The sequence below is a fragment of the Physella acuta genome, unplaced genomic scaffold, assembly GCF_028476545.2.
Source record: "Physella acuta isolate Inbredline_101_S28 unplaced genomic scaffold, ASM2847654v3 ptg000605l, whole genome shotgun sequence".
NCBI classification, from domain to species: domain Eukaryota; kingdom Metazoa; phylum Mollusca; class Gastropoda; family Physidae; genus Physella; species Physella acuta.
Window position 1 is genome coordinate 69,766 of NW_026732124.1, and position 24,802 is coordinate 94,567.

The 24,802-nt window shown below is 40.8% G+C and overlaps 1 protein-coding gene across 1 annotated transcript; it reads right to left on the reverse strand.

The window, feature by feature from the left end:
• Positions 1 to 401: 401 nt before the first annotated feature.
• On the reverse strand, positions 402 to 22,514 carry LOC131947731 (protocadherin-7-like). The gene is made up of 6 exons (XM_059309015.1): positions 22,215 to 22,514; positions 21,536 to 21,688; positions 20,512 to 20,865; positions 17,111 to 19,024; positions 3,267 to 3,357; positions 402 to 1,161 (listed from the first exon to the last, which is right to left on the reverse strand). The coding sequence occupies exons 1-6, from the start codon at positions 22,512 to 22,514 to the stop codon at positions 803 to 805; spliced, it is 3,171 nt and encodes a 1,056-aa protein (XP_059164998.1). The 3' UTR covers positions 402 to 802.
• Between the last annotated feature and the right edge of the window lie 2,288 nt (positions 22,515 to 24,802).

Sequence of the window (24,802 nt, forward strand, 5' to 3'; positions counted from 1 at the left end):
GAATCAACCACGCCACTTGTTATTTGATTTTAATCAGTCAAAAAAAATAAATTGGTACCTTTTTTAGGGGTTGTCCTTTAATGACTTCAGGCATTTTGGCCTTTTTTTTAACCAATTTTTCTATCGTCGCCTATCATTAATAAAAAAAAAAGACAGCTGCTCGATCTAAACGACGTCACACATCCCCCCCCCACAATGTTTTGAAATGAGTTTAGTCAGGATAAGATACACACAAACCAAATTTTATAACAGTTTACAAAATATGCGAAATAAATGCTTATTTCCGGGTTAAAAAATTACTGTTTCAAATGCCAAAGTATGACACCGCACGATTTTATTATTTAACCCTCCCTAATGTTACTAAATTGAAAAATACCCCCCCCCCCCCTTTCCCTCCGGGGCATTCTTAGTCCCTTAATGCATAGTTTTGACTTGTAATGCAGCGCACGATGTACTGACACTTCTCTAAATGAAACTGCCCACTTTAATTTTGTATTAAATATAGCAAAAAGTCACCAGTTTTATTTTTTTTTGGTGAACTCCATGAGTCATAAGTCCCGAGTAATACACAAGGACCCAAAACTCTTATAGCAGCAATCTTCTTGCTTCAGTGAAATAAATAAGTCAACTTGTTTTGGTGCTTATAGCCAGTGTGTGACTGTGTGCTTGTCCGCCTATCATTAGTTCACACGGCGTATCTGTTTCAACTTTCAACCGCGGCTCGTGGTAAACAACACGTCTGCAGAAAACGACACAGCTTCCGATTCAGCGTCTCGTATATCGAGGTTAACTTAAAACTAGGTCACACGACCAAGTCTCGTCGCATCATTTCATCCAGAACGTCATCGTGGTTCAGTGTGTAGCTACCGGATGTGCTGCTTGCCGTCTCCTCGTCTATCAGTGTAGACAAAACGTGAGGCGGTCGCCGAGGCGGTGTCGTGTGAATTTTTCCCCGCGAGTGCCGGGGAAAGGAATTATTCATCAGGTGCGTGCCATATGGCGGGCCGGATTTGAACGTGCTCATGCCAGGAGAGTTCGTGTGTAGTCGGCCGTTGTAAGTGTGAACTGGAGCACCGCTGTGTATGTCGGGCGCACTCATGTGTGTGCTGTGACCCTTGACCTTATTACTGTTGTAATGACGAGCGACCTCTAACAGCGAACCTGAAGAGAAGAAAAAAGAAACACTACATTATGAATCATTCAGTCAAAACAAAGGATACGTTTATACAAAAAATTAATTCAGCCAAAGAAAAAAGTACAAGGTTAAACATGCGAAGATGTCTTTGCTATAGATACCGCAGCAAAAAAAAAAAATCAAATTTTAAAGCATACATTTTAATCATACAATACCTGCTAAAAATTATAACTATTTACATTCTTTAAACTTTAAATTAAAATGTCGACAACTCGGGACAGATTATTTTACTTTCTAAAAACTTGGTTGTCTTTCTTTGACTATATTCCCCCTCTACCCATTGTTTGAATGATACAATGATGTTAAATGCAATGGTAATTAAAGGGAAGTAATTAAAGAAAATCGACCAGCGTTAATGAATACAAAATAAAGCAGGAGTGATCCCCCTTAAAGTTTCTCGTGTATTAATTTTTAAATATAAAAGAATAGCAAAAAAAAATACGCACCCAATGAATGAAAACAATGCGTATGACAGAGCGGAAAATAAGTACTTTATAAAGGAAAGATTGATTTAAAAAAATTGTTAAATATCTAATTAAGTCACCACGCATCTCTGTAGCCAACAAGCCTTTGCAACCATGCAAAAACATGGCTATTGAAGAAAATATCCTCCAAGACCAAATGCAGACTTTTCCAAAGTAATTGTTTTTGGCGTCCTATTGTATGGCAGCTGATACTGGAAAGTAACAACCGCCACAAACAGATCACTGGACTCTTTCCAAACTAAATGCTTGTGTTGAATAAAAGGCATCCACCGGCCTAACACCATTTCCAATGGTAGGCTACTAGGAGAGATAGAAATGGAAGCAGTTTCCGAAATAATCGAAAAAAAAGAAGATTGGGCCCGTCCTACGAATGAATTGTTAAAATATCGCAGAAATGGCGCTAAACTGGACGTTTCGAGAAAAAAGAAAGCAAGGAAGGCCAAGAGAGACGTGGAGGCGCACGGCGGGGAAGCAGCTGACAGAGGCAGGACTGTCATGGGGGACTGCCAGGAAAAATTGCCAGAGACCGACAAAAGAAGAGGGAGCTTTCTGTGGCGGCCCCATGTGTCTTGGGCACAAAAGGGGGGAAAATGATGAATTAAGTTCCATTATATGTCACAGTGCATTGTCATCGAGTCTTGACCTAACTGAAAAATGAGAAAGAAATCTGTCCGGTACAGGTGATATTTTTAGAGTATTAGAAAATAGCCTACTGTACTATTTCCGTTCACCAGAAATCACTCAAAATTTGAAACAATCCAGAAAATTAGATCTTATTCCTATGTATACAATTTCATCAATCTAAATGAAACGGTACACAAATTATTTTTATTTTAGAAACTAGAAATGACGTACCATGTCAGACTATCGGAGATCACTCAAAAATTGAAAATAACCCAAGTGTAAGATTTTTATAATTATTTATGAAATTTCTTCTACTTAACTAAAACAGTAGGCCCACATTAAGTTAACGTGTTCACGCGAAAATAAAGTACAAATTCCAATCGCCGGAAAAATTGGAAAGAAACCTGGGTAAACAATGTAATACTTTGTGAAATTTCGTACACCTAACTTCAACGATGTTCTAGTTATTGGGTTTTGGTAAACCGGAAGTAGAGTACGTATTAACTTCCGTTTACACCAGAAAGTTGATAAAAAACTACACATGTGATACGATGCTTATTAAATTTCGTCAATCTAACTGAAACGGTACTCACGTTATCGTGTTTACATACACACAGACAGACAAGTTTGCAAAACTAATTAATTCTGACGTTGAGATTTTTGTGTGTGCGAGTACAATACTTTCTCTATACTCCGTATACGAGAAAGTAAAAATGTACTCACTATAATATACTTGCTTTGTTATACATTTTATAAACTTCAAAATATAATTAAATTGTGATGCGCCATTATTGTTGATGCGACTCACAATATTTATGCAAATGTAGGTTTCGGCTAATTTAAAAAGATGTTAACTATCGAAGTCTATCTGCTTGGGCGATAAGTAATATCCGCCTGGTGTCTTATAACGGAAAAGTACCCAACAAACAACAGAATAGTGGACGTAATGGCGGACAACAAACCTGACGTCATATTTGTTCTGATGTCATCGTCACTGGCACCACGTCCACTGTCTGACGTCACAGACTCTAACGACGCGTCACTGTCGTCTGACTGAGAAAATAAAAAAATAAAAAAATAATAATACTCAGACAAGGTAAATAAAACATTTTTTTTAAACATAAAAACTAAATGAAACAAGTTAATAAAAAGTCTAGTGACAATTTAAGCGAAATTTCCTTATGTTATCTAAAAATAGCTCTGTCGTAGCGTAAAGCACACACGGGGACAAAACACAAGACGTATAATGCTGGGGTGCATTCAAGCTAGGAGAACGATCGGTTTATAGGTGTTTATGTAATTTAAAAATTTTTTTGTGACCGAACGAAAGGATATTTTTGAAAACTTTTTTCGGCAATATTGTTTTAAATTATGGCAGGAATCGATTGGTAAATGTTTCAAGTCGCTAAGTGGTCTGGTTGCCGAGATATGGGCAAAAAACTGCATTTTTTCGAGGTTTTTTGGCTTTTCCGGGAAATCCAGGAAGGAATTCCGGGAATTTTTTCGGCCCACAATTATCCTCGGAACTTGCTTAACATATTTGCTTTTGGAACTAGTCCTCGATATTGCTTCGTTGAGGAGGAGATACGACTTAAAGTTGCGGACACACATCCACACATCCACACATCCTTCCATCCATCCAGAAATGACGAATTATTAAACGCAATTGCCAGTTATGGAAATTGCGCTAAAAAAGGAAAACAGCAAACATTGTGCAACGTGATTGTTTTATATTTAGTAGGTTATTAGGTCAAGGTTTTGAACTTGCTGTGTCACGAGGTCACAGTTTTGTTATCAGAATGTCATTAGGTCAAGGTTAGGTGTTTAATAGGTCACTTTTGTATATGTTGACACTTAGAACATCCTGTGACGTAACAGACCAGACGGGGCCGGTGGGCATTTAAAGACCGGAGCAGTGTTTCTTTCTGACGTTTTTCAATGTGCGGGAAGGGGGGGGGGACTATAATAAACTATATTTTCTATATATAAACTCTATTTCATTCGGGGGGGGGGGATGGTTGACGTTCTTTGCTGGTAACCTCCCCCCCTCCCTCAGTACGAGATGCCTGTGACCTACTTAGGTCGAGTCATTTTTATTTTGACATTGTATAATTCCTTATATGGAATGATGGTGTAACACCTGGGGTTTTTCCACTGACTTATTAAGGTGTTTGAGACATAGAAATTTTCCATTAAAATCTGATTGAATGATTCTGATCAGATGATTATCCCAACCAATGGCGACATGAGTTGAGGATAACCTCCCCTGTCACAGAAGTCTTTAATTGCACTGCACACTCGCAATACGAGGCAGTTTTTCTTGACCTGGCAGTCTACGGGGCCGTTTTACCTTGTTCAGGCAACCGTCCATATTGTCCGGCTATAGACTCTGACCATTTGAACGTGAGAGTACTTAAGACCTGTGTGTGCCTTGCTTTCTTCAGTTGATTTAGTCTTCTAGTTTAATATTACTTGTCGCTAAGTAAGTCTTGAAGCTACAGCAGTGTTGTGTGGCCTGTAGCTGTTTTTTAGACAGTGTAGAAATCTGTGATAGTGTTTTTTCCTACATTGTGTAAGTTGGGTTTTTGATATTTTATACATTAAAGATTTTATTTAGTTCAACCTTGTGTTCTGCCACTTCTGAGTCCGCTGATTAAAAGGTCGTATGTAGATTGGATGAGTGTTAATTACAATAGTATCACTAGCTCCCCTAGACATTAAATTCGAGCCCTAGTGGGTCGTTGTGTTAAGTGTTCATCCACTTAGGCCGTAAGGCATTTGCATATGACCCCGAAAAAAGAATCCGGGGACGTTCTCCTTCTATTTGGCTGATAGATAGGTTAACGTTACAAAGTGGGAGCTCGCCGAGATTTAATCTGTCGTTCCAGTTGTTGGTTATATCAGTTGAATACTAAGGTTAGTTGGATTTAGTTGTTTTTATATCCAGTAGCGCAGTGTTCTTACAACGCGCGCTCAGGCTAGAGTATCTAGGTCAAATAAGCAGACGTGTCACGTCCTACATTTAGAGGTCAGGTACACGGCCCAACGCTGTGTATTAATTTAAAGAATCTAGGCTTGTTGTGATTTTCAAGTTAGTGTTATGGAGTCTTTTTTGGCTAATCCTACTGTTGAAGATGTAGAAAAGTTGAGTAGAAAAGTTTTGGTTAGTGTAGTTAAGGAATTGAAATTGGATTATTCTGTTACGCAGAAGTCAGAGGTGTTGAGAGATAAAATTGTTGTTCATTTCATTAATGAAGGAGTATTTGATGAAAGTTTGTTGGCTGGTGTGTTGCTCCGCGAGGAGAAAACTCTAGAGAAGGTAGAATTAGAAGCTAGAATTGCTTTAGAGAAGGAGAAAGTTGCTTTAGAGAAGGCTTTAAAAGAAAAGGAGTTTGAAACTAAAATTGCTCTAGAGAAGGAGAAAGTTGCTTTAGAGAAACAGGAGATAGAGGCTAAAATTGCTTTAGATAAGAGGAGGTTGGAATTAGAGTTTGGTCAAGTTAGTGATGTTACTTCTCTGGTAGATCCAAAAAAGTTGTCGGTAGGGCAAGTGATTGCCAAATTTGGGAAATTAGTTCCTAAATTTGATGAAACAGATTTGGTCGTGTTCTTTAACTCGTTTGAGAGTTTAGCGAAGACATGTGAATGGCCCGAAACTTCCATTACTGCTTTATTGAGCTCTGTCCTTACTGGGAAAGCTGCAAAAACATACCAGGCACTCTCTCACGACGTTCAAAATAACTATAGTTTGGTCAAGACTGCCATTTTAAAGGCCTACGCACTGACGCCCGAGGCCTATCGGACAAAATTCCGAACACTCCGCAAGTTACCCACACAATCATATGTGGAATTTCTCTTTGAAAAGGAGAAAATATTCTCAAGGTGGCTACACTCTGAGGAAGTTTCTGAGTTTGAGAAACTCAGGTCACTTATCCTAAGGGAAGAATTCCTATCGTCCCTGCCTGAAGAGATACGACTACACATCCTGGATAACAAGATAACTGACATCCAGAAGGCTGCTGAGTCGGCTGACACATATATGTTGGTGCATAAGAAACCACCAGTGTCAGGAAACCGCCTCAACCCCGTGCTTCCCCTTTTTGGCAGCAATCATCCTGTTGGCCAACACGTGAAGACATCACAGTCCAGAGAGAAACCAAGATCAACTCTCAATCGTCGAGCGGTATGCCAGTTCTGCAAAAGGCCTGGTCATCGTGTCAAGGACTGTTACAAACGTCGTCAATATAACAGAGAGGTGGTGCGTACTTCTGCGCACTATGCTCTATCCCCTCAAGCAGCCAGTTCAACTATGAACTCTAGAATTCTAAAGGACTCTAATCCTAAGTGTCCGCAAGAAGGTAGTCAAGTCTCCACACATTATGTGCAGTCACATTTTGACTGTTCTCGCCACCATCCAGTTTCTTCCGAGTCTACCGATCTCGAGAGATCGAGAAAAGTTGACTTTTCATCTTTTATTGCCGAAGCCATCATTAGCAAACCAGGTGATCCGTTGTCTCAGAAGAATATCACCGTCCTAAGAGACACAGGAGCGTCACAATCACTCCTTTTGAAAAGTTCAATGGACATTACACCTGAGACGAACACCGGAAGGATTTCCATTATCCAGGGAGTGGGGACAAAATCTACGGTCGTCCCTCTACACAAGTTTGCCCTGAAACATCATCTCGTCGAAGGTGAGGTCATTTTAGGTGTGATAGATAGTATTCCTGTCCCAGGAGTACACCTACTTCTAGGGAATGACCTTGCGGGAAGCAAAGTATACCCCTGTACGGTTTCAGACCCTTTGTCAACAGTTCCAGATAATGATTATGAACTGTATCCTGCATGTGCGGTGACAAGAAGCCAGACCAAACCATTGGCTGACACCACGTCTGAACCACACCCGCCATCATCGTCAAGAAATTCGACTCCCAAACTGGAGTCTATGCTTCCAGAAAACACAAGCCTGGGCTTACCCCTGAGAATATCTCAGGAAGACATCATTAAAGCTCAACAAGTCGACGCGGAACTCAAAGCAACGGTCGAAAAATCTCTATCATCTGACGATGGAGAATATTTCTCCGAGAACGGCCTCTTCTTTCGTCGCGCTATACCAGTGATTGCCTCACCAGCCGAACCATGGTTGGGTAAAAACCAGCTGTGGATCCCTCCACCTTATCGGCATGAAATACTTAAGCTGGCACATGACCATCCAATGTCAGCGCACCCAGGTGTCACTAAAACGACGGCGAAGATCAAAGAACTGTTCTTTTGGCCCAAAACGAGAAAAGATGTGTCGCGTTACTGTAGAAGTTGCACGAACTGTCAGTTGGCCGGAAAGCCAAACCAGACAATTCCTAAGGCCCCTTTGAGTCCGATTCCTGTATTAGAAGAACCTTTTTCAAAAATCGTCATGGACTGTGTAGGTCCCTTGCTTAAAACCAAGGCGGGCAACGAGTACCTACTTACCTTTATGTGTTCAAGTACCCGTTTTCCCGAGGCGATTCCCTTACGGAACATTAAGGCAAAGACTGTAGTCAGAGCCATGACCCGGTTCTTCACTACCTTTGGATTACCTAGAATCGTGCAAACAGATCAAGGCAGCAACTTCACCAGTCACCATTTTCAGGAAGCGCTAGCCAAGCTAGGCGTTACCCACATCACCAGCTCAGCCTACCACCCTCAGTCTCAAGGCGTACTTGAGAGGTTCCACCAAACCCTCAAAACCATGCTAAGGACATTCGCTAACAGTAACACCCAATGGGATGAGTCTGTTCCTTGGATTATTTTCGCCGCGACTCTTTAGGCTACTCGCCTTTTCAACTTGTGTTTGGACATTCTGTCCGTGGCCCCCTGAAGCTGATACACGAACGTTGGACAGGTACCAGTGATCATCCAGTGGAAAACTTCGACGATTTTCACGTTCGACTGAAAGCCGTGTGCGAAATGGCTCACAAGAACTTAAGAAAGGCCCAAGTTAAAATGAAAGGACTGTATGATAAGAGTTCTTGTAAACGAACATTCAATCCAGGCGACAAAGTTCTTGTGTTAGTGCCTAATCTGAACAATGCGTTATCCCTGAGATATTGTGGACCCTTTACAGTGCATTCAAAATTAAGTGATTTGAACTATGTTGTCAATACGCCCGACAGAAGAAAGAAACAGACAGTGTATCATGTTAACTCACTGAAAAAATATTATGATAATTGTAACAATGTTCATTCCACAGCTAAAATTACTTTACCTGTATGTTCAAATGTTTCTGATGATGTGATACATGATAAATTGAAACCCCCAAAATTGGTAAATTCTTCCTTTTTAGATAATTTGAATGTCCACCTTATGCATTTGTCCACAGAGGAAAGCCATAGATTGTCTCAGTTATTCGAGACATTTCCCTCTATTTTTGGGGATGTCCCCAAAGAAGCGAAGGTTCCACCTCATGATGTAGACGTTGGTGACGCAAAACCCATTAAACAACACCCCTATAGAGTTAACCCGGAAAAAGCTGCTTTGATAAAAGATGAAATTGATTATATGCTCAAGAATGATATCATTGAGCCCAGTTTCAGCAACTGGAGTTCCCCATGTCTCCTAGTCCCGAAAGACGGTGGATCTTTCAGGTTTGTGACCGACTTTAGGAAGGTGAATGCGCTCACCAAAGCTGATTCCTATCCCTTACCTCGGGTAGAAGACGTTATTGATAAAGTTGGTCAAGCTAAGATAATTTCCAAAATTGATTTACTTTCAGGATACTGGCAAATCCCCTTATCTGACCGTGCAAAAGAAATATCTGCTTTTGTAACCCCTAATGGTTTTTATAGATACAAACGTATGCCCTTTGGTATGCGAAATGCTGGTCAAACTTTCCAGAGGGTCATTAACTCTGTCATTGCTGACATAGACCAATGTGAGGCCTACATAGATGATATAGTTGTATTTTCTAATACTTTTGAAGAACATATTGTTCAGTTGACTAACCTTTTTAGAAAATTGTCTGAAGTGAATTTTACTGTAAACTTACATAAAAGTGATTTCTGTAAAGCTTCAATTACCTATTTGGGTTATCAAGTGGGAACGAACCAAGTTCGGCCCATTGAAGCTAAAGTAGATGCTATTGTAAGGTTACCACCTCCCAAAAATTGTAAAGAGATCAAAAAGTTCCTTGGGATGGCTGGTTACTATAGGCGGTTCTGTCAAAACTTTTCAGCTATTGCTGAACCTCTTACTGCATTATTGAAAAAGGGTGTTGAATTTGAATGGTACAATAAATGTCAAGAAGCTTTTTTAACCATTAAGTCATTTTTATCAAATGCTCCTGTTATGGCTGCACCAAATTTTAGCAAGCCCTTTAAACTTGCCATTGATGCTAGCAACTTAGCCATTGGCTCAGTCCTATTTCAAGAAGACAACATGGGAATTGACCATCCCATTGCCTTTTTTTCCAGGAAGTTAAATGAGAACCAAAAGAATTATTCTACTATTGAAAAAGAAGCTTTAGCTTTGGTTTTATCATTACAACATTTTGAAGTCTATGTCTCTTCTTCAACCAATCCAGTCAGAGTGTTTTCTGACCATGATCCCCTGAAATTTACCTCTAAGTTAGGACAGACAAATCAAAGAATATTGAGATGGTGCCCATATTTCCAAAATTTTAATCTGGAAATTTCACACATTAAGGGTAGTGATAATGTTGTGGCTGATTGTTTGTCAAGGATGTAAAATCTTGTTACACACATTGATCATGTGACACGCTTTGTGGTTCATTAGGACCATAAACAGGTTTTGTTTGAGTGTCACTCACATGAAAATGAGTGGTGTGAGTTAGAATTTTTCAAAATTCCAATCCTGTTGAATATTTTGTTTATTTTCAGGTGAACCTTAATTAAAGGTGGTTTTTGATTATATGTAATCTTTTATAATAATATGTCTCATATGACTCAATTGATATTGTAGCTAGTCATTGAAATAAAGGTCTTACCCTGGCGGGTTTACCACTTTTAATATCCACATGGAAATATTGTAATACCCTTTTTTGAGGGATTTTGATGTATAATTACTTTTTGAAGGGTTACTCCCCGTTCACCAATTGTAAAAGTTGGAGTTACTTCCCTTTTATGTTCAGGGATATTTTCATCTGGTATTATGATTTTGATTGCCTACATTTGTAAAACATTTTTGTTATTTCATTGCCAGATTGGTTCCTTATGTATGTTTTTGTGGAACCTATCTGTCACTTCCAAAAAGGGAGGGGATGTGACCTACTTAGGTCGAGTCATTTTTATTTTGACATTGTATAATTCCTTATATGGAATGATGGTGTAACACCTGGGGTTTTTCCACTGACTTATTAAGGTGTTTGAGACATAGAAATTTTCCATTAAAATCTGATTGAATGATTCTGATCAGATGATTATCCCAACCAATGGCGACATGAGTTGAGGATAACCTCCCCTGTCACAGAAGTCTTTAATTGCACTGCACACTCGCAATACGAGGCAGTTTTTCTTGACCTGGCAGTCTACGGGGCCGTTTTACCTTGTTCAGGCAACCGTCCATATTGTCCGGCTATAGACTCTGACCATTTGAACGTGAGAGTACTTAAGACCTGTGTGTGCCTTGCTTTCTTCAGTTGATTTAGTCTTCTAGTTTAATATTACTTGTCGCTAAGTAAGTCTTGAAGCTACAGCAGTGTTGTGTGGCCTGTAGCTGTTTTTTAGACAGTGTAGAAATCTGTGATAGTGTTTTTTCCTACATTGTGTAAGTTGGGTTTTTGATATTTTATACATTAAAGATTTTATTTAGTTCAACCTTGTGTTCTGCCACTTCTGAGTCCGCTGATTAAAAGGTCGTATGTAGATTGGATGAGTGTTAATTACAATAGTATCACTAGCTCCCCTAGACATTAAATTCGAGCCCTAGTGGGTCGTTGTGTTAAGTGTTCATCCACTTAGGCCGTAAGGCATTTGCATATGACCCCGAAAAAAGAATCCGGGGACGTTCTCCTTCTATTTGGCTGATAGATAGGTTAACGTTACATGCCTAAAAGAAAGACTGGACTGGAGGTCCTTACCCAGGGGCGTAGCGAGGGGGGGGGGTGCGGACCGCACCGGGTGACACCATTTAGGGGGGTGACACCAAGGCAAAAAATAGCAAAATATATAGAGAAAAACTCGACGGGGGGGGGGGGGTGCAAATCGAAAGTTTGAGGGGGGGTGCAAATCGAAAGTTTGAGGGGGGGGGGGTGCAAATCGAAATTCTCTATGCCTCTGGGGGGGGGGGGGTGACACCATTAAGTGCCACACCGGGTGACACCCGACCTCGCTACGCCACTGTCCTTACCCCCAACATACGCAGGATTTTGCTTTTGGAGCGGAAATTATCAAAAGTAGGGGAAATAACTGATCACCTTGTTACAATTCTACATAATTTTAATAATGTCTTTCCAATTATTATTTTCACTAAAAATGTACTTTTATTATGTTAGATAAAATAGCTGTTTGCTTTTTCTTTAACAAACAGTTTTAATTATGTAAACATAAATATATTTTTAGGATATACGCTATAAATTCTAACCATGATGGATATTTACAGAAAATAAATTAATTCAGTTATACATTTGACAAATTATGATGACTTAGTTTGATTGCGTCTCGATGATTTTTTTAAAGATTCTTGTTAACATTGAGTTTAAACGGAGAGAGTGAAACAGAAAGAATGGAAGACCATAAAGAAAGTGAACACATTAATTCAAAAGTAACTGATCAAGATGGTAGTGTAGTCCATTTTTAAATTAAGAAGAACACACCACTGCGAAAGTTAATGGGCGCTTATTGTAATAGAGCTGGAATACAAACAGGAGTTGTAAGATTTGATGGAAATCCTATAAGTGATGAGGACACTCCAGCTATGCTGGAAATGGAGGATGGAGATTCAATTGATGTTTTTCAACAACAGACGGGTGGTTGCTTGTCTCGAACATGGTAGAAGAAAGCTTGCAACACTAAATGACATTGGAATGGAAGTTAAATGCTGATTAAACTGGGAAAGTGTGTTGTACAGTGTAAAGATTTTCTCACATCCAAGCCAGCAAGGACATTTTTTTATTACATGTTAATTATGGTTAATGATGAAGTAAAGACTTCAGCAAGGAAATTGAAAACAGCAGTTAACGCTTAAAGACATGAAAGTTCTTTATTCAACTGCCCCATATGGTATGTGCTGAGCATTTTGTCTGTTACTATCATCCCATGTCATCTATCATTTTGTAAAATTCATTTATGTGTACATTTCATTTTGTTTTCCAATTTTGGCCCTAAATTTGTAGTTTACTGAGCTCTCATCTTTGGATCTTTCATCTTAATATAAACATTGTTATTTTAAGTTACTGTATGATTAGTCACTTTGTCATGACCAATAGTTACTTTTAAAAAAAATATAAGGAATTATCATTTTGAAAAATAAAAGTTTAAATGTTAAAAAAAAAAAAAAAGATTCTTGTTATACTTAGATCTATAAAAAAAAAAGAATATTGTTATACATTATACTCCAGACAGACTTTGAACCTGATATTAAGCGAATACCCGACAGGGAAAACACACTAACACACACGCTATAATTAGACCATCACAGCAGTCAGGTCACGCAACATTGCTCCTGGTCCCGGGCCGCCGCTCCAACCAATCCCCACCCCCTTCAACCCATGCCGCTATGACCCCACCCACCCCACCGATACAGTGTACCATTCTGATAGGAATTGTATTATTGTATAAACTTGTTATGGTGTCAACCATGACAAACACCTTTATTTCATACATCTGTTGTTTATACACGTATCACCTTTTTAAAAATGCAAGAGACCAACGTAACACTTCGTCTGAATGTTACTGCTTTCTGTAACTGAATTTATGTATTGATGTTTTGTTGCCAGTAGTGACAGTCCTCTTTATTGTATACATAAGTTCTACTGTAAATGATATTGTAACTTGTGTTATTGTAAATAAAAGTATTTAAAAAAGTTTTTTGTTATATATTATTGGCTAGATCAGGGGTCAGCAACCCTTTGAGACTGAAGAGCCAAAAGTTAAAAATTCCAAAATGTCCTAGTTTTTAAAGAGCCACTAACATTTTAATTTCAATTTTTGGTAATTAATTAGGATTAGGTAAATAAATTTGATTTTATTATTTGAAATAGATTTAAATTTGAAATAATATTTGATCATATAAAAACATACAACTGTTTTGCACAAAACAAAATAAAGTATTTTTACTAGTTCTGCTAGAATAATATAATTAGTATTCATATAATATAACTATAATTATTGAATAATATTTAAAGTAGTTACATCAATAGGAGCATTGGCCTTGCATGCCTTTTGAAAGTGTGGTTAAATCTTACTTATAACTTGTTGTCTACAGTTTCAAGCATGCCTCTAGATTTGTATTTGTTAAATGGCTTCTTACTTTACGTTTTAATATATTTATCCGAAGTGCCTGGTACGTCGGACTCCCAAGTCCCCTGCATTATAGCGTGGGGGAGGAGAGGTGCAAGACTGCCGGGAACCAAGAAGGGTTTGATCTCGACCCTAACCAGATATCTTGACTTTAAGCTGCGGCTTTCACGTGGCTTCGGAAGAGTGCCACTAGTCGGACCAAGCTCATGACCCCCCTAATGGGCGCGGAATGGCTAGTGGTAGCCAACAGCAGCTAGAGGTTTTTGATCTGGCCGAGTAGAACTGCTGTATGCGCTAGGTTCAAAGAATGGCCGAACGCCCCCCTCGATCAAGCTGGGTACCAAGCGGTAGGACGACGTCCCGCGTCTGGTGGGTGGGGAAGGAAAGCCCGGTGAGAGCCGACGGAAGTAGCGACCGATGTGTGGGAAACTCTTGTGGTCGGAGTTTGCTACACTGAGGCCTGCCTGGCTAATGGAATTCAACCTTCTGAGCCGGTTTCCGTATAAGGAAGGAAGAATATATTTATGCAGGTGAACGCTCGTTCGCACGAATATGCTTATCTAAAGATCGTCAGCACTCCAGATGTCAACTTCTCCTACCTTACTGTTTCATTATGGAAGACTGTTCTAAGCGTCACATATGAGTGCCTCAACTCGCATCCTTTAGTTTAGAGCTGTCCCCTTGTGCAATATAATTGGCATGCTTTTCTGAACCTCCAACTCTTTTAACTTGCTCTTGAACTTACCACTCCACAAATGTTTTATTTTCAAATACTGCTATCGTTTTTAAGCGAACCAACATCAGTTCTAAATGGCTCAATGTTGATCTCATGTGTACATGTGTTGAGAAGATTTACTATAAATCCCAGAGTACTTGCGTTTGTTTTGGATTGCTCACGTATTTTAGCGAAAACATCCTTCATTTTGCTTATAGTAATGCTAAAGCAATATGTGTCAATAGTTGCAATATTGCTTCAGATTTTCCAAATAAAGTCATTTATCTTTGAAAAAAAATGATATTCGGAACACAATTTCTTCAAGCAATAGGCTGAGTTTCCCTTCCCTTGAAGTTTTAATTTAGTCATATATTTTCTTTAGTTATAATCAGGCCGAAAATGAATATGATCTCAGAATGTTTGATAGAAATCGCCGCATTAAAGTTCCTTTTCAAACCTGACGGTCTATGGGGTAAGTGAAGTAGAGTTCACTTGTTTCTGTGACCTCAGCATATGAAGAGATAGTGTGGTCAGCAGTATGCCCAGCCGCCTTTACTTTTCCTAACATGAGTTAGGTACCCATCAGAGTTGGGTGGACTCAGGGACGGTCTACTGACTTGAACCCGGATTCGTAATCGACACTTAGGGTTAGCAGTCCAGCTCTCTACCGCTAGGCCACTCCGTCCCATAATCGCCGCATTACCGATGTGTAAAAATTGAGACGATATCTAACTACAAACTCATAGACTGACATGAGGACCTAAGTAAAAGCTCACAAATCCATTTGTTCGTTATTTGTAAACATGTGTGAGAGAAAACACAGATAGGCATTTCGTGTTTACCTCAACACCTAAAAAATATAAATTGCACACATTTAACTAGATTTCTTTAGACTAGACGAAACAAACTAAAAAACGTTAGAAGAATTTACAAGGTTTCATCTTTCAGGTTCATTGTCTTAAACTCGGGTGGGCTACGCGTTAGCTAGCTTTACGTGTAAATGTGTGTGGGGTAATGGTGTTATATATATACATATATATATATATATATACATATATATATATATATATATATATATATATATATATATATATATATATATATATGTATATATATATATAAAATATGGATTCTTGTCTAGTAGAATTCACACAGAATACTGCCGCGTATGCTATTCACATCAACTTGGAATGCTGCGGTGTATACTAGTAGCACTCACCTAGAATACTGCGATGGATATTCATATTCTAGTAACATTCACCTATATTACTGTGATGAATACGCTAGCAGCATTTATCTATATTGCTGCGATGCATACTGGTAATATTCAAATGGAATGTTGCAATGGATGCTAGAAGCATTCACCTGAAATGGTGCGATTTGTGCTAGTAGCATTCGTTTAGAATGGTGCCATGCCATGCGCGCTAGTAGCATTCACCTGAACTTGTGCGATGTATGCTAGTAGCATTCGCTTGGTATGCTGCCATGCATGCTAATGCCATTCCCCTGGAATGCTCGGAACCCTAATGACATCCCGACCGCGACATGTCACTAAGTTGAGCGTGGTGGCCCTCGACAGCTGAGCCCTAATTAGAGTTTTTTAAGCCTCATAACGTTTCGTGATCTGACACGTGACACGAGTCATAACGAGGGCGAGAGAGAGAGGGGGGTGCTGTGGGGGCGGGGACGGGCTGGGGGCACAGCTACAGTGGAAGGGGAGGCTGTGTGAGTTCATTATGTCAAATTGGGGTAAAATAATTTTCCAGTTTTTTCAAGACTTTCTAATCGTTTTATTTACTTTTCGGGAGAACTTTATTAAAAATACATTGTTAGAGGGAAAAAACTGCAGACGAATACATAATACATTATTTTTGTTTTGTAAGATAAAACCCCACTTAGCTTAAACATGAATATAATTTTCATTGATTTTTACAAACTTTTATTTAATTTGCTTCCTCTGTCTGTCGTCAGTCTGTCTAGATCGCAACGCCCGAGCGATATTTCGGGCACTTCTAACTGACAGATTCGTTTCAAAGTTGGCACGTTGGTCAAGACATCAAGACAGTGCAATCTGACATTAAATTTGACTGAATTGGATGCCTAATTAAATTTTTATGAATTAATTAAATTTGTGTGTCTTGTAATACTGGTTTGTCAATCAAACAGTAAGGTTCTATACGAGGAAGAGGTGTGGTTGTGCGATAAAACATTTGGTAACTAGACCAAAGGAGTGACTGGTAATGACAGGTTTTAATCTTGTTGTTTAATCAGCTTTAATGTGTAAATGACGCCTTAAAGAATTTTTTTTAAAGCTTTTGGCTGTTGTGCTGGTAATACAATCCAGTTAGTTGCGGTAGAAAAAAAGAGGACTCTACTCCACCTGCACCGCGACAGAACCCCAGGTCGTAAAACGGTAGTTCACGCGGTGTACTCATGATGTTGTGGTGTAACCGACTATGAAGTTTTTCCAATGTCCTGTTATCTCATGTATTTGTACCAAAAGTCCCCGAATTTGTTGAAGGGCCTTCTTAAATCGGACACAGCAAAATCAGATATCAATAATTAACAGCTCCGAAAGATTTCATTTTTTTTTCTTAGTCACGAAAAATAAACAATAAAAAAATAAAAATATACCTACACAATTTGGTTGGTAAATCGTTTTATCGCCCAGCGACTTGACTTGTCTAGAATCAGAACTGTCTTCCAGATTGTCCTTGACGTTGAAACTGACTTTCTTCTGCTGGTCAAAACTTTTCTTCACCGGGCTGTAGTTCTCCTCTTTGGTCTCTTTGGGCAGGCTGCAGTCGTTGAACGCAGTGACCAGCGTGGTATCCACGGCCACCGTTTGACCGCAGCCCTGAATGAATTTGTTTTTAAACAGCGAGCCCGCCCTTGCGTGTCTGCGCATGTCCGAACGTAGAAGAACTAAAATGGCGCTGACGATTATAATCGACAGAAGGCAGGTAGCGCCGGCGATGACACCGACTATGACTACGTAATGATCTCGTTTATCTTCGGGTGTTTCCGTACTGTTGGCGAAGTTGACTTCGATTTTTAACTGCGTTGTGGAATTTCTCGGCGTTTTCGAGACATCGGAAACAGAAATTGAAAGTAGGTAATCTGCGGGATTTCCCAAAGATTCTGTTTTGTGAAGTTTTATCTCACCGGTTACTGAATCGATGGTGAAAAATCCTTTTTCGTTGCCTTCGGAAATGGTGTAACGCAGGTTCGCGAAATCGCCTTGATCGAGGTCGTAAGCGATGACGCGACCGAGGAGAGTTCCCGTTTCTGGAAAATTCGAGATCAAAACCGTGTGGTTTTTAGACGTGGGGAAAAGAAACAAAGGCTCGTTGTCGTTTTCGTCGTTGATTTTAATATCCACTGAAGCGGAACTGGTCTGCGGGTTGTCTCCGTAGTCAGAAACCAGCACGTTAAAAGAGTAGGTGTCCTTGACCTCGCGGTCAATTTGACCAATCAGGAAGATGGATCCGTTTTTGGAAACGTGGAACGGCAAGGTCGCTTCGGAGTTTGAGTAGAAATATAACTCCCCGTTTCTACCCGAATCCGCGTCATGAGCGTTGAGCTGACCGACAAAGCTGTTGTTGGCTGACCACTCGGACACGGAGAAGTTGAAACTCGAGACGTTGAACTGCGGGGCGTTGTCGTTGACGTCCGCGACCGTGATGAAAACTTGAGCCGTGCCCGTGGTGGGTTTGTCTCCCTTGTCCGCGGCGAAGACCTCGAAGGAAAGGCTGTGGTTTTTTTCTCGGTCTAGTTTGTTGGCGGTAGTGATGATGCCGGACCGCGGGTGGATCTTGAGGTATCCGCGAACCTCCGAGGGGAGGGAATACAAGACCTCGGCGTTCATGCCGAAGTCCGCGTCTTTCGCGGAAACCTGGATGACGAACTGGTCCTGAAGGTTTTCCGTCACCTTCGCGTTGTACACCTGCTGCTGAAACACCGGCGCGTTGTCGTTGGCGTCGGTGAGGTTCACGGTCAAGGACACCTGCGTCTCCAGAGGATTCGGCGCCCTGTCCATACACGAGATGACGATGACGTAAGAGTCTCTTTTTTCACGGTCCACCGGCCTGTTAACCAGGAGGGTGTAACCTTTCCGGGCCACCGGCTTCAGCTTGAACTCGTTGCCGGATAAAAGCCGGCAGTCGGCCTCGCCGGCGGCTCCTTCGTCGTCATCGTCCACGTCGATGAACGCGACGAAAAAATCGACGACGGCCGATTCCGGGATCGACACCACCGTGGCGTCCCCCGCCAGAACGGTGTTGACCTTCACCTTCGGGGGGTCGTTTCCGGATTTCTTGATATCGACGAGCACCTGGGTCTGGCTGACCCGGGGCGGGTAGCCCCCGTCCTTGGCGTCCACGTAGACCAACAGCGGCCCGGACCGTCGGGCTTCCCGCAGGTCCCCGGCGACCTTGACCTCCCCGCTGGTGGCGTTCAGGGCCAGTAGATTTTTGATGGCCGGCGGGGTGGCCAAACTGAACTGGTACTTGACCGTCCCGAAGTAGCCGCCATCTTTGTCAAGAGCTCGGACCTACAAATAAAAGGTAAAAAAACAACACGTCGTTACATCATCCGAGTTTTAGGGTATCCATAAATTAATTATTCATTTGACACTGTACTTTTCGGTATAGAGCGAATGCTTTATCATACTAATATCTAGCCTACCCAAGACACTCCAGATAAAGAATTACCTACTTGACCACCCTCCCCACTTATAGAATTACCTCATTCCTACCTTTCCGGCCCCCACCTATAGAATTACCTTATTCCTACCTGTCGACCCCGCCTATAGAATTACCTAAATGCTACCTGTCCACCACTACCTATAGAATTGCCTAATTCCTACCTGTCCAAACCCACCTATATAATTACCTCATTCCTACCTATTCACCCCCATCTATACAATTACCTCATTACTACTTATCCACCCACCCCTACCTATAGATTTACCTCATTCCTACCTGTCCTACAATTATAAAATAACCTTGGTCCTACGCCCCCCACCTATAGAATTACCTCATTCCTACCTGTTCACCCCCCCACCTATAGAATTACCTCATTCCTACCTGTCCCCCCCACCTATAGAATTACCTCATTCCTACCTGTCCCCCCCACCTATAGAATTACCTCATTCCTACCTGTCCCCCCCCCCACCTATAGAATTACCTCATTCCTACCTGTCCCCCCCACCTATAGAATTACCTCATTCCTACCTGTCCCCCCCACCTATAGAATTACCTCATTCCTACCTGTCCCCCCCCACCTATAGAATTACCTCATTCCTACCTGTCCCCCCCCCCCCACCTATAGAATTACCTCATTCCTACCTGTCCCCCCCCCACCTATAGAATTACCTCATTCCTACCTTTCCGCCCCCACCTAAAGAATTACCTCATTCCTACCTTTCCGCCCCCACCTATAGAATTACCTCATTCCTACCTTTCCGCCCCCACCTATAGAATTACCTCATTCCTACCTTTCCGCCCCCACCTATAGAATTACCTCATTCCTACCTTTCCGCCCCCACCTATAGAATTACCTCATTCCTACCTTTCCGCCCCCACCTATAGAATTACCTCATTCCTACCTTTCCGCCCCCCCCTATAGAATTACCTCATTCCTACCTTTCCGCCCCCACCTATAGAATTACCCCATTCCTACCTGTCCCCCCACCTATAGAATTACCTCATTCCTACCTTTCCGCCCCCACCTATAGAATTACCTCATTCCTACCTTTCCGCCCCCACCTATAGAATTACCTCATTCCTACCTTTCCGCCCCCACCTATAGAATTACCTCATTCCTACCTTTCCGCCCCCACCTATAGAATTACCCCATTCCTACCTGTCCCCCCACCTATAGAATTACCTCATTCCTACCTGTCCTCCCACCTATAGAATTACCCCATTCCTACCTGTCCCCCCACCTATAGAATTACCTCATTCCTACCTGTCCTCCCACCTATAGAATTACCCCATTCCTACCTGTCCACCCACCTATGAATTACCTCATTCCTACCTGTCCAACCACCGCCCCCACCGGTTCGGTCTCCGGCACCGTCCACTGGTACTTGAGCGAATCGAAGACGGGCGTGTTGTCGTTCTCATCCGTCACCATGACCTTGACCTTGAGGAAGTCGCTCTTGGGCCGGCTGCCGCCGTCGTAGGCCACGAGGTTGAAGGTGAAGGACTCGGCGGCCTCACGGTCCAGCTCGCGCTCCAGGCGGAGGTTGATGGTGCTGCTGCCGTCGGGGTGGCTGGTGGGGTGGATGCTGAAGATGGCCACCACCGGGGTCATGTTGTAGCTCTGGACCTGGAACTCTGGGACGGCGTCACGGTCCACGGCACCGCTGATTTTGAGCTCCGTCCCGACCTGGGGGTTAAAAAAAAACAAATATTGTTTTAAACTGTAATGACTTAGTACAAGAACAAATATCTCTAGAAATATACGAGCGTAGTGAAAATCAATGGCATAACATAAATTACGACACCTGTGCCGGATTACTTGTTCTACCGCCACAACACATGCGCACATGCGCGCACACACACACACACATACGCACGCACGCACACACAAACACACATTCGTACACACAAAAACACATACACACGTACACGACCGCACAGATAATTTTTGTTTGGGTTATTCCTACACTAAATATAATATGAGCAAACATTAACTCAACGACCAAACAAGTCAAGGTTCTATTAATGACATCGTTTTTGGGTTATATCTTCACAGTAACAATTTTTCTGCGTTAGCGTTGTTAAGAAGTGGCTACAATTGCTGGTAACAACAGTTTAAAATCACAAGAAGTGGTGATATTGTGGCTTGTTAACGTTAATTAAAATAAAAATTAACACAAAACGCAAGATCACTCTAAACCACATTCTTTAAAATATTACTTAAACACAGGTATGTAACGATTGAGATTATGATAAAAATAAAAAAACCTAACCACGTAACATTCACCTTAAAACGAAGAAAAACAATGAGCTAAAACCCCAAGCCCCCAAACAACCAGTAAGTAAAGAGACAATACCTTGGCGACCTCTGAGATTTCTAGAGTAACTTCCCTTGCCGGAAAAGTTGGCGTGTGGTCATTAATGTCGTTAATGATGACCTTGACCGTTTCAATGTTGGAGAACGCGCTCGACTCTTGAGACAATGATTGGATGGCGATGTTGAACTGTACCTGGAAAATGTGTCATTTAGAACCTAATTCAGAAACGGTGTGTCGCAACTGTGTATATATATATATATATATATATATATATATATATATATATATATATATATATATATATATATATATGTATGTATATAAACTAATTTAGGTTCACTTTTTAATCTTACATTTCCTCGCCAGAGTTTGAAGTTGTATGATGAAACACACCCGTGAATAAATTAAAACACTTGTTAATGCACTGATACACTTGTTTAATGGGAATCCTTTAAGGCACATGCACATCTATCGACTCGGATATACAATAAAAAGAGTTCAATGTAGTCTGGCAATTGTAAAACTAAACACACATTCTTTTATAATCAGGGATTAAATACATCTTGCCTAGGATAAAGCGTAATCTGGCAAGGATTAATGATTACCTGGTACTGGTAACATTTTATTGTAACTGGGAAAAACAAATAATTACCTTTGCGAGGATAAAATTATAGCTGGCAAGTAAAAATTTTTAACTGGCTAGTAAATGAATGATTACCTGGCAATGATAGCGCCGGTCACAAATCTCCTCCCTGTCGATTCTCCTGGCCACACTGATCGTCCGCGTGGATTGGTCAATCTTAAAATAACTCGCCGGCGGCGTCTTCTGGTTCAAGATGGCGACCATCACGTGTTCGGGGTTTAGATTGTTGTAGACGTGAGGTGGTATGGTGGTGACGACCGAGTCGATGGGTAACTCCTCATCGATGGTAGCTGTCAGGTCCGCCTCGACATTTTGTGGTAGACAGGACAGCAGCGAACAGGACAGTACCAGCCATGACAGCAATGGAAAGCGCATGGTGAATGATGATGTTGTAGAAGAACGCTGCTGATTCGGCCTTAAATGAAACCTTATACAGAATGTTTTTTTCTTGGTTGCATCTAACGATGGGGCTATTTAGATTGAAAACAACATGGATTTCTTTCATACATATTTGACTTCAGATGTTTCCGTTAAAGTATTCTTCAAATCTTTTGAAATTCTGGAAAAAAAAAACGAAGATTTAAAACAATTTTTTTAAAAGATTGACGAAAGAAAAATTGTGTAAGCATTAGCGGGTCCAAACCTTTATGTAGTTTTTGGGTTAGGTGCTCTTAAAATGTTTAAGGAACAGAACACGTTTTAACATTTACAACAGCTAGAAATATGCAAAAGATTTGTTAAATCTCGATAGGCTGATTTTCCTTCAATGTTTTTTTTCTCGGTAACTACTCTCTAGATCCGCCTGTCTGTTTAGGAAAGCTTCATCATGGTTTGCTTCTGAGGCTAACACAAAAAAAATGTATGATGTAATTCAACATTTTTTATGAATTATATACCTGATTTCTATTATATTTTAAATCACTGATTGTTAATTTTGATAAAATGAGTAGATTAAAATTATTAAAAAAAAAAGTAAGCAATGTCTTTGTTTGACAGCTTAACACGAATGTTCACGCAACTAGTTTTAATTTAAGCCGAATAGCTCAAACGCCGACTACCTTGTGCTAGGGTAGATTTCGTATCACATTCATCACCCCCCCCCCCCTCCCAGGTACGTCTACATAACCGCCGCTTACCTTTATATAGCCGACCAACATTGTACATTAAAAAAATTATGTTACGTCAATTACGTTTTTCTTTGTCTACTGCATTTTCCACAATTGGTTAAAAAAATGTCAGATACCATTTTAAATATAAAATAATAAACGTAATATCGCTACCCTACAACCCAACTTTTCTAGCTAAATTTTTCGATGTTTATTCACAATTGTGTTCTAAACCAATCAAGGTATCATCGCAAAAAAATACTCGTAGCCATATCTTTCACCACAGAGGCGTAGCGACCCTTCCCGGCGCCCGGGGACAAACTTCCGATTTGCATCCCCCCCTCAAACTTTCGATTTGCACCCCCCCCTCGAACTTTTGATCTGAACCCCCCCCCCCCCCCCCCCTTCAAACTTTCAATTTGTTTTTCCAATTTTCCAACCCATTTTGGCGCCCCCCTAAGGTCGGCGCCCGGGGAAATATGTCCCCCCCACCCTCGCTACGCCTCTGTTTCACCATTATTACACTACAATTTAATTTCACCAAGTGCTTAAATTAGAAATGTCGAAACAATATGTAAAGCCTTGTTGTGAACATTTTTCTTCTTTGTTCTTAATTTTTAGTGTTGGAAGGGATCCCCTCCAACACAATTAAGTATATGTGCCAACTGGTTATGCGCCACTGATTCCATTGACTCCGATCTCAGCCTGCTTTTCTTTTTGGATTTGCTTCCATAGACCTTGTCATACTACAAGGCAGCAGTTCTTTGATTTTTGGAGTTGTCTCTCCTAGAAGTGTGGCTGTCCCCAGCTAACGAGCCTCATCTGCCCGACGGTTCGAACTCGAGACCTTTCGGCTTAGCAACCATGAGCTTCACAGACTCGACCACGCCGTAAATATTTTTATTTTATTTTAAACATAGGACTGATAATACTGTTAGGTAATCTGGTGGTTCATAGCCTCAATATTCGAAGTCTAAACTACTTACTCAGGCTTAAACTAGTGGATCTAGCTATTAATAGGCTTAGTGTTAATATTAATAATTAAAAATTGTCTCTTATTTTTTAAAAATACTTTTATTTTCCAATTTAAAACAAATACAGCAACATTCCACGCCGTTTGGGTGGATATTTACAAGGTAGTTACATTGATGTACAGAGTATAGTAAATACATAGCGAAATAAGTAAATGAATATAAAAGATACATTGAAAATTTCACTTTTTAGCGCAATTTCCATACTGGCAATTGCGTTTAATAATTCGTCATTTCTGGATGGATGGATGTGTGGATGTGTGTCTGCAGCTTTAAGTCGTATCTCCTCCTCAACGAAGCAATATCGAGGACTAGTTCCAAAGCAAATATGTTAAGCAAGTTCCGAGGATGATTGTGGGCCAAAAAAATTCCCGGAATTCCTTCCTGGATTTCCCGGAAAAGCCAAAAAACCTCGAAAACATGCAGTTTTTTTGCCCATATCTCGGCAACCAGACCACTTAGCGACTTGAAACATTTACCAACCGATTCCTGCCATAATTTAGAACAATATTGCCAAAGAAAGTTT

Excerpts from the sequence above, each read along its gene's own strand:
- LOC131947731 (XM_059309015.1), bottom strand. The coding sequence starts at position 22,514 with ATGCGCTTTCCATTGCTGTCATGGCTGGTACTGTCCTGTTCGCTGCTG. Across the intron at positions 19,025-20,511 it reads TGGGGGCGGTGGTTGGACAG|GTCCGAGCTCTTGACAAAGA; the intron begins GTAGGAATGAGG and ends TTTTATTTGTAG. Across the intron at positions 3,358-17,110 it reads CGATTTACCAACCAAATTGT|TCAGACGACAGTGACGCGTC; the intron begins GTAGGTATATTT and ends TTATTTTCTCAG.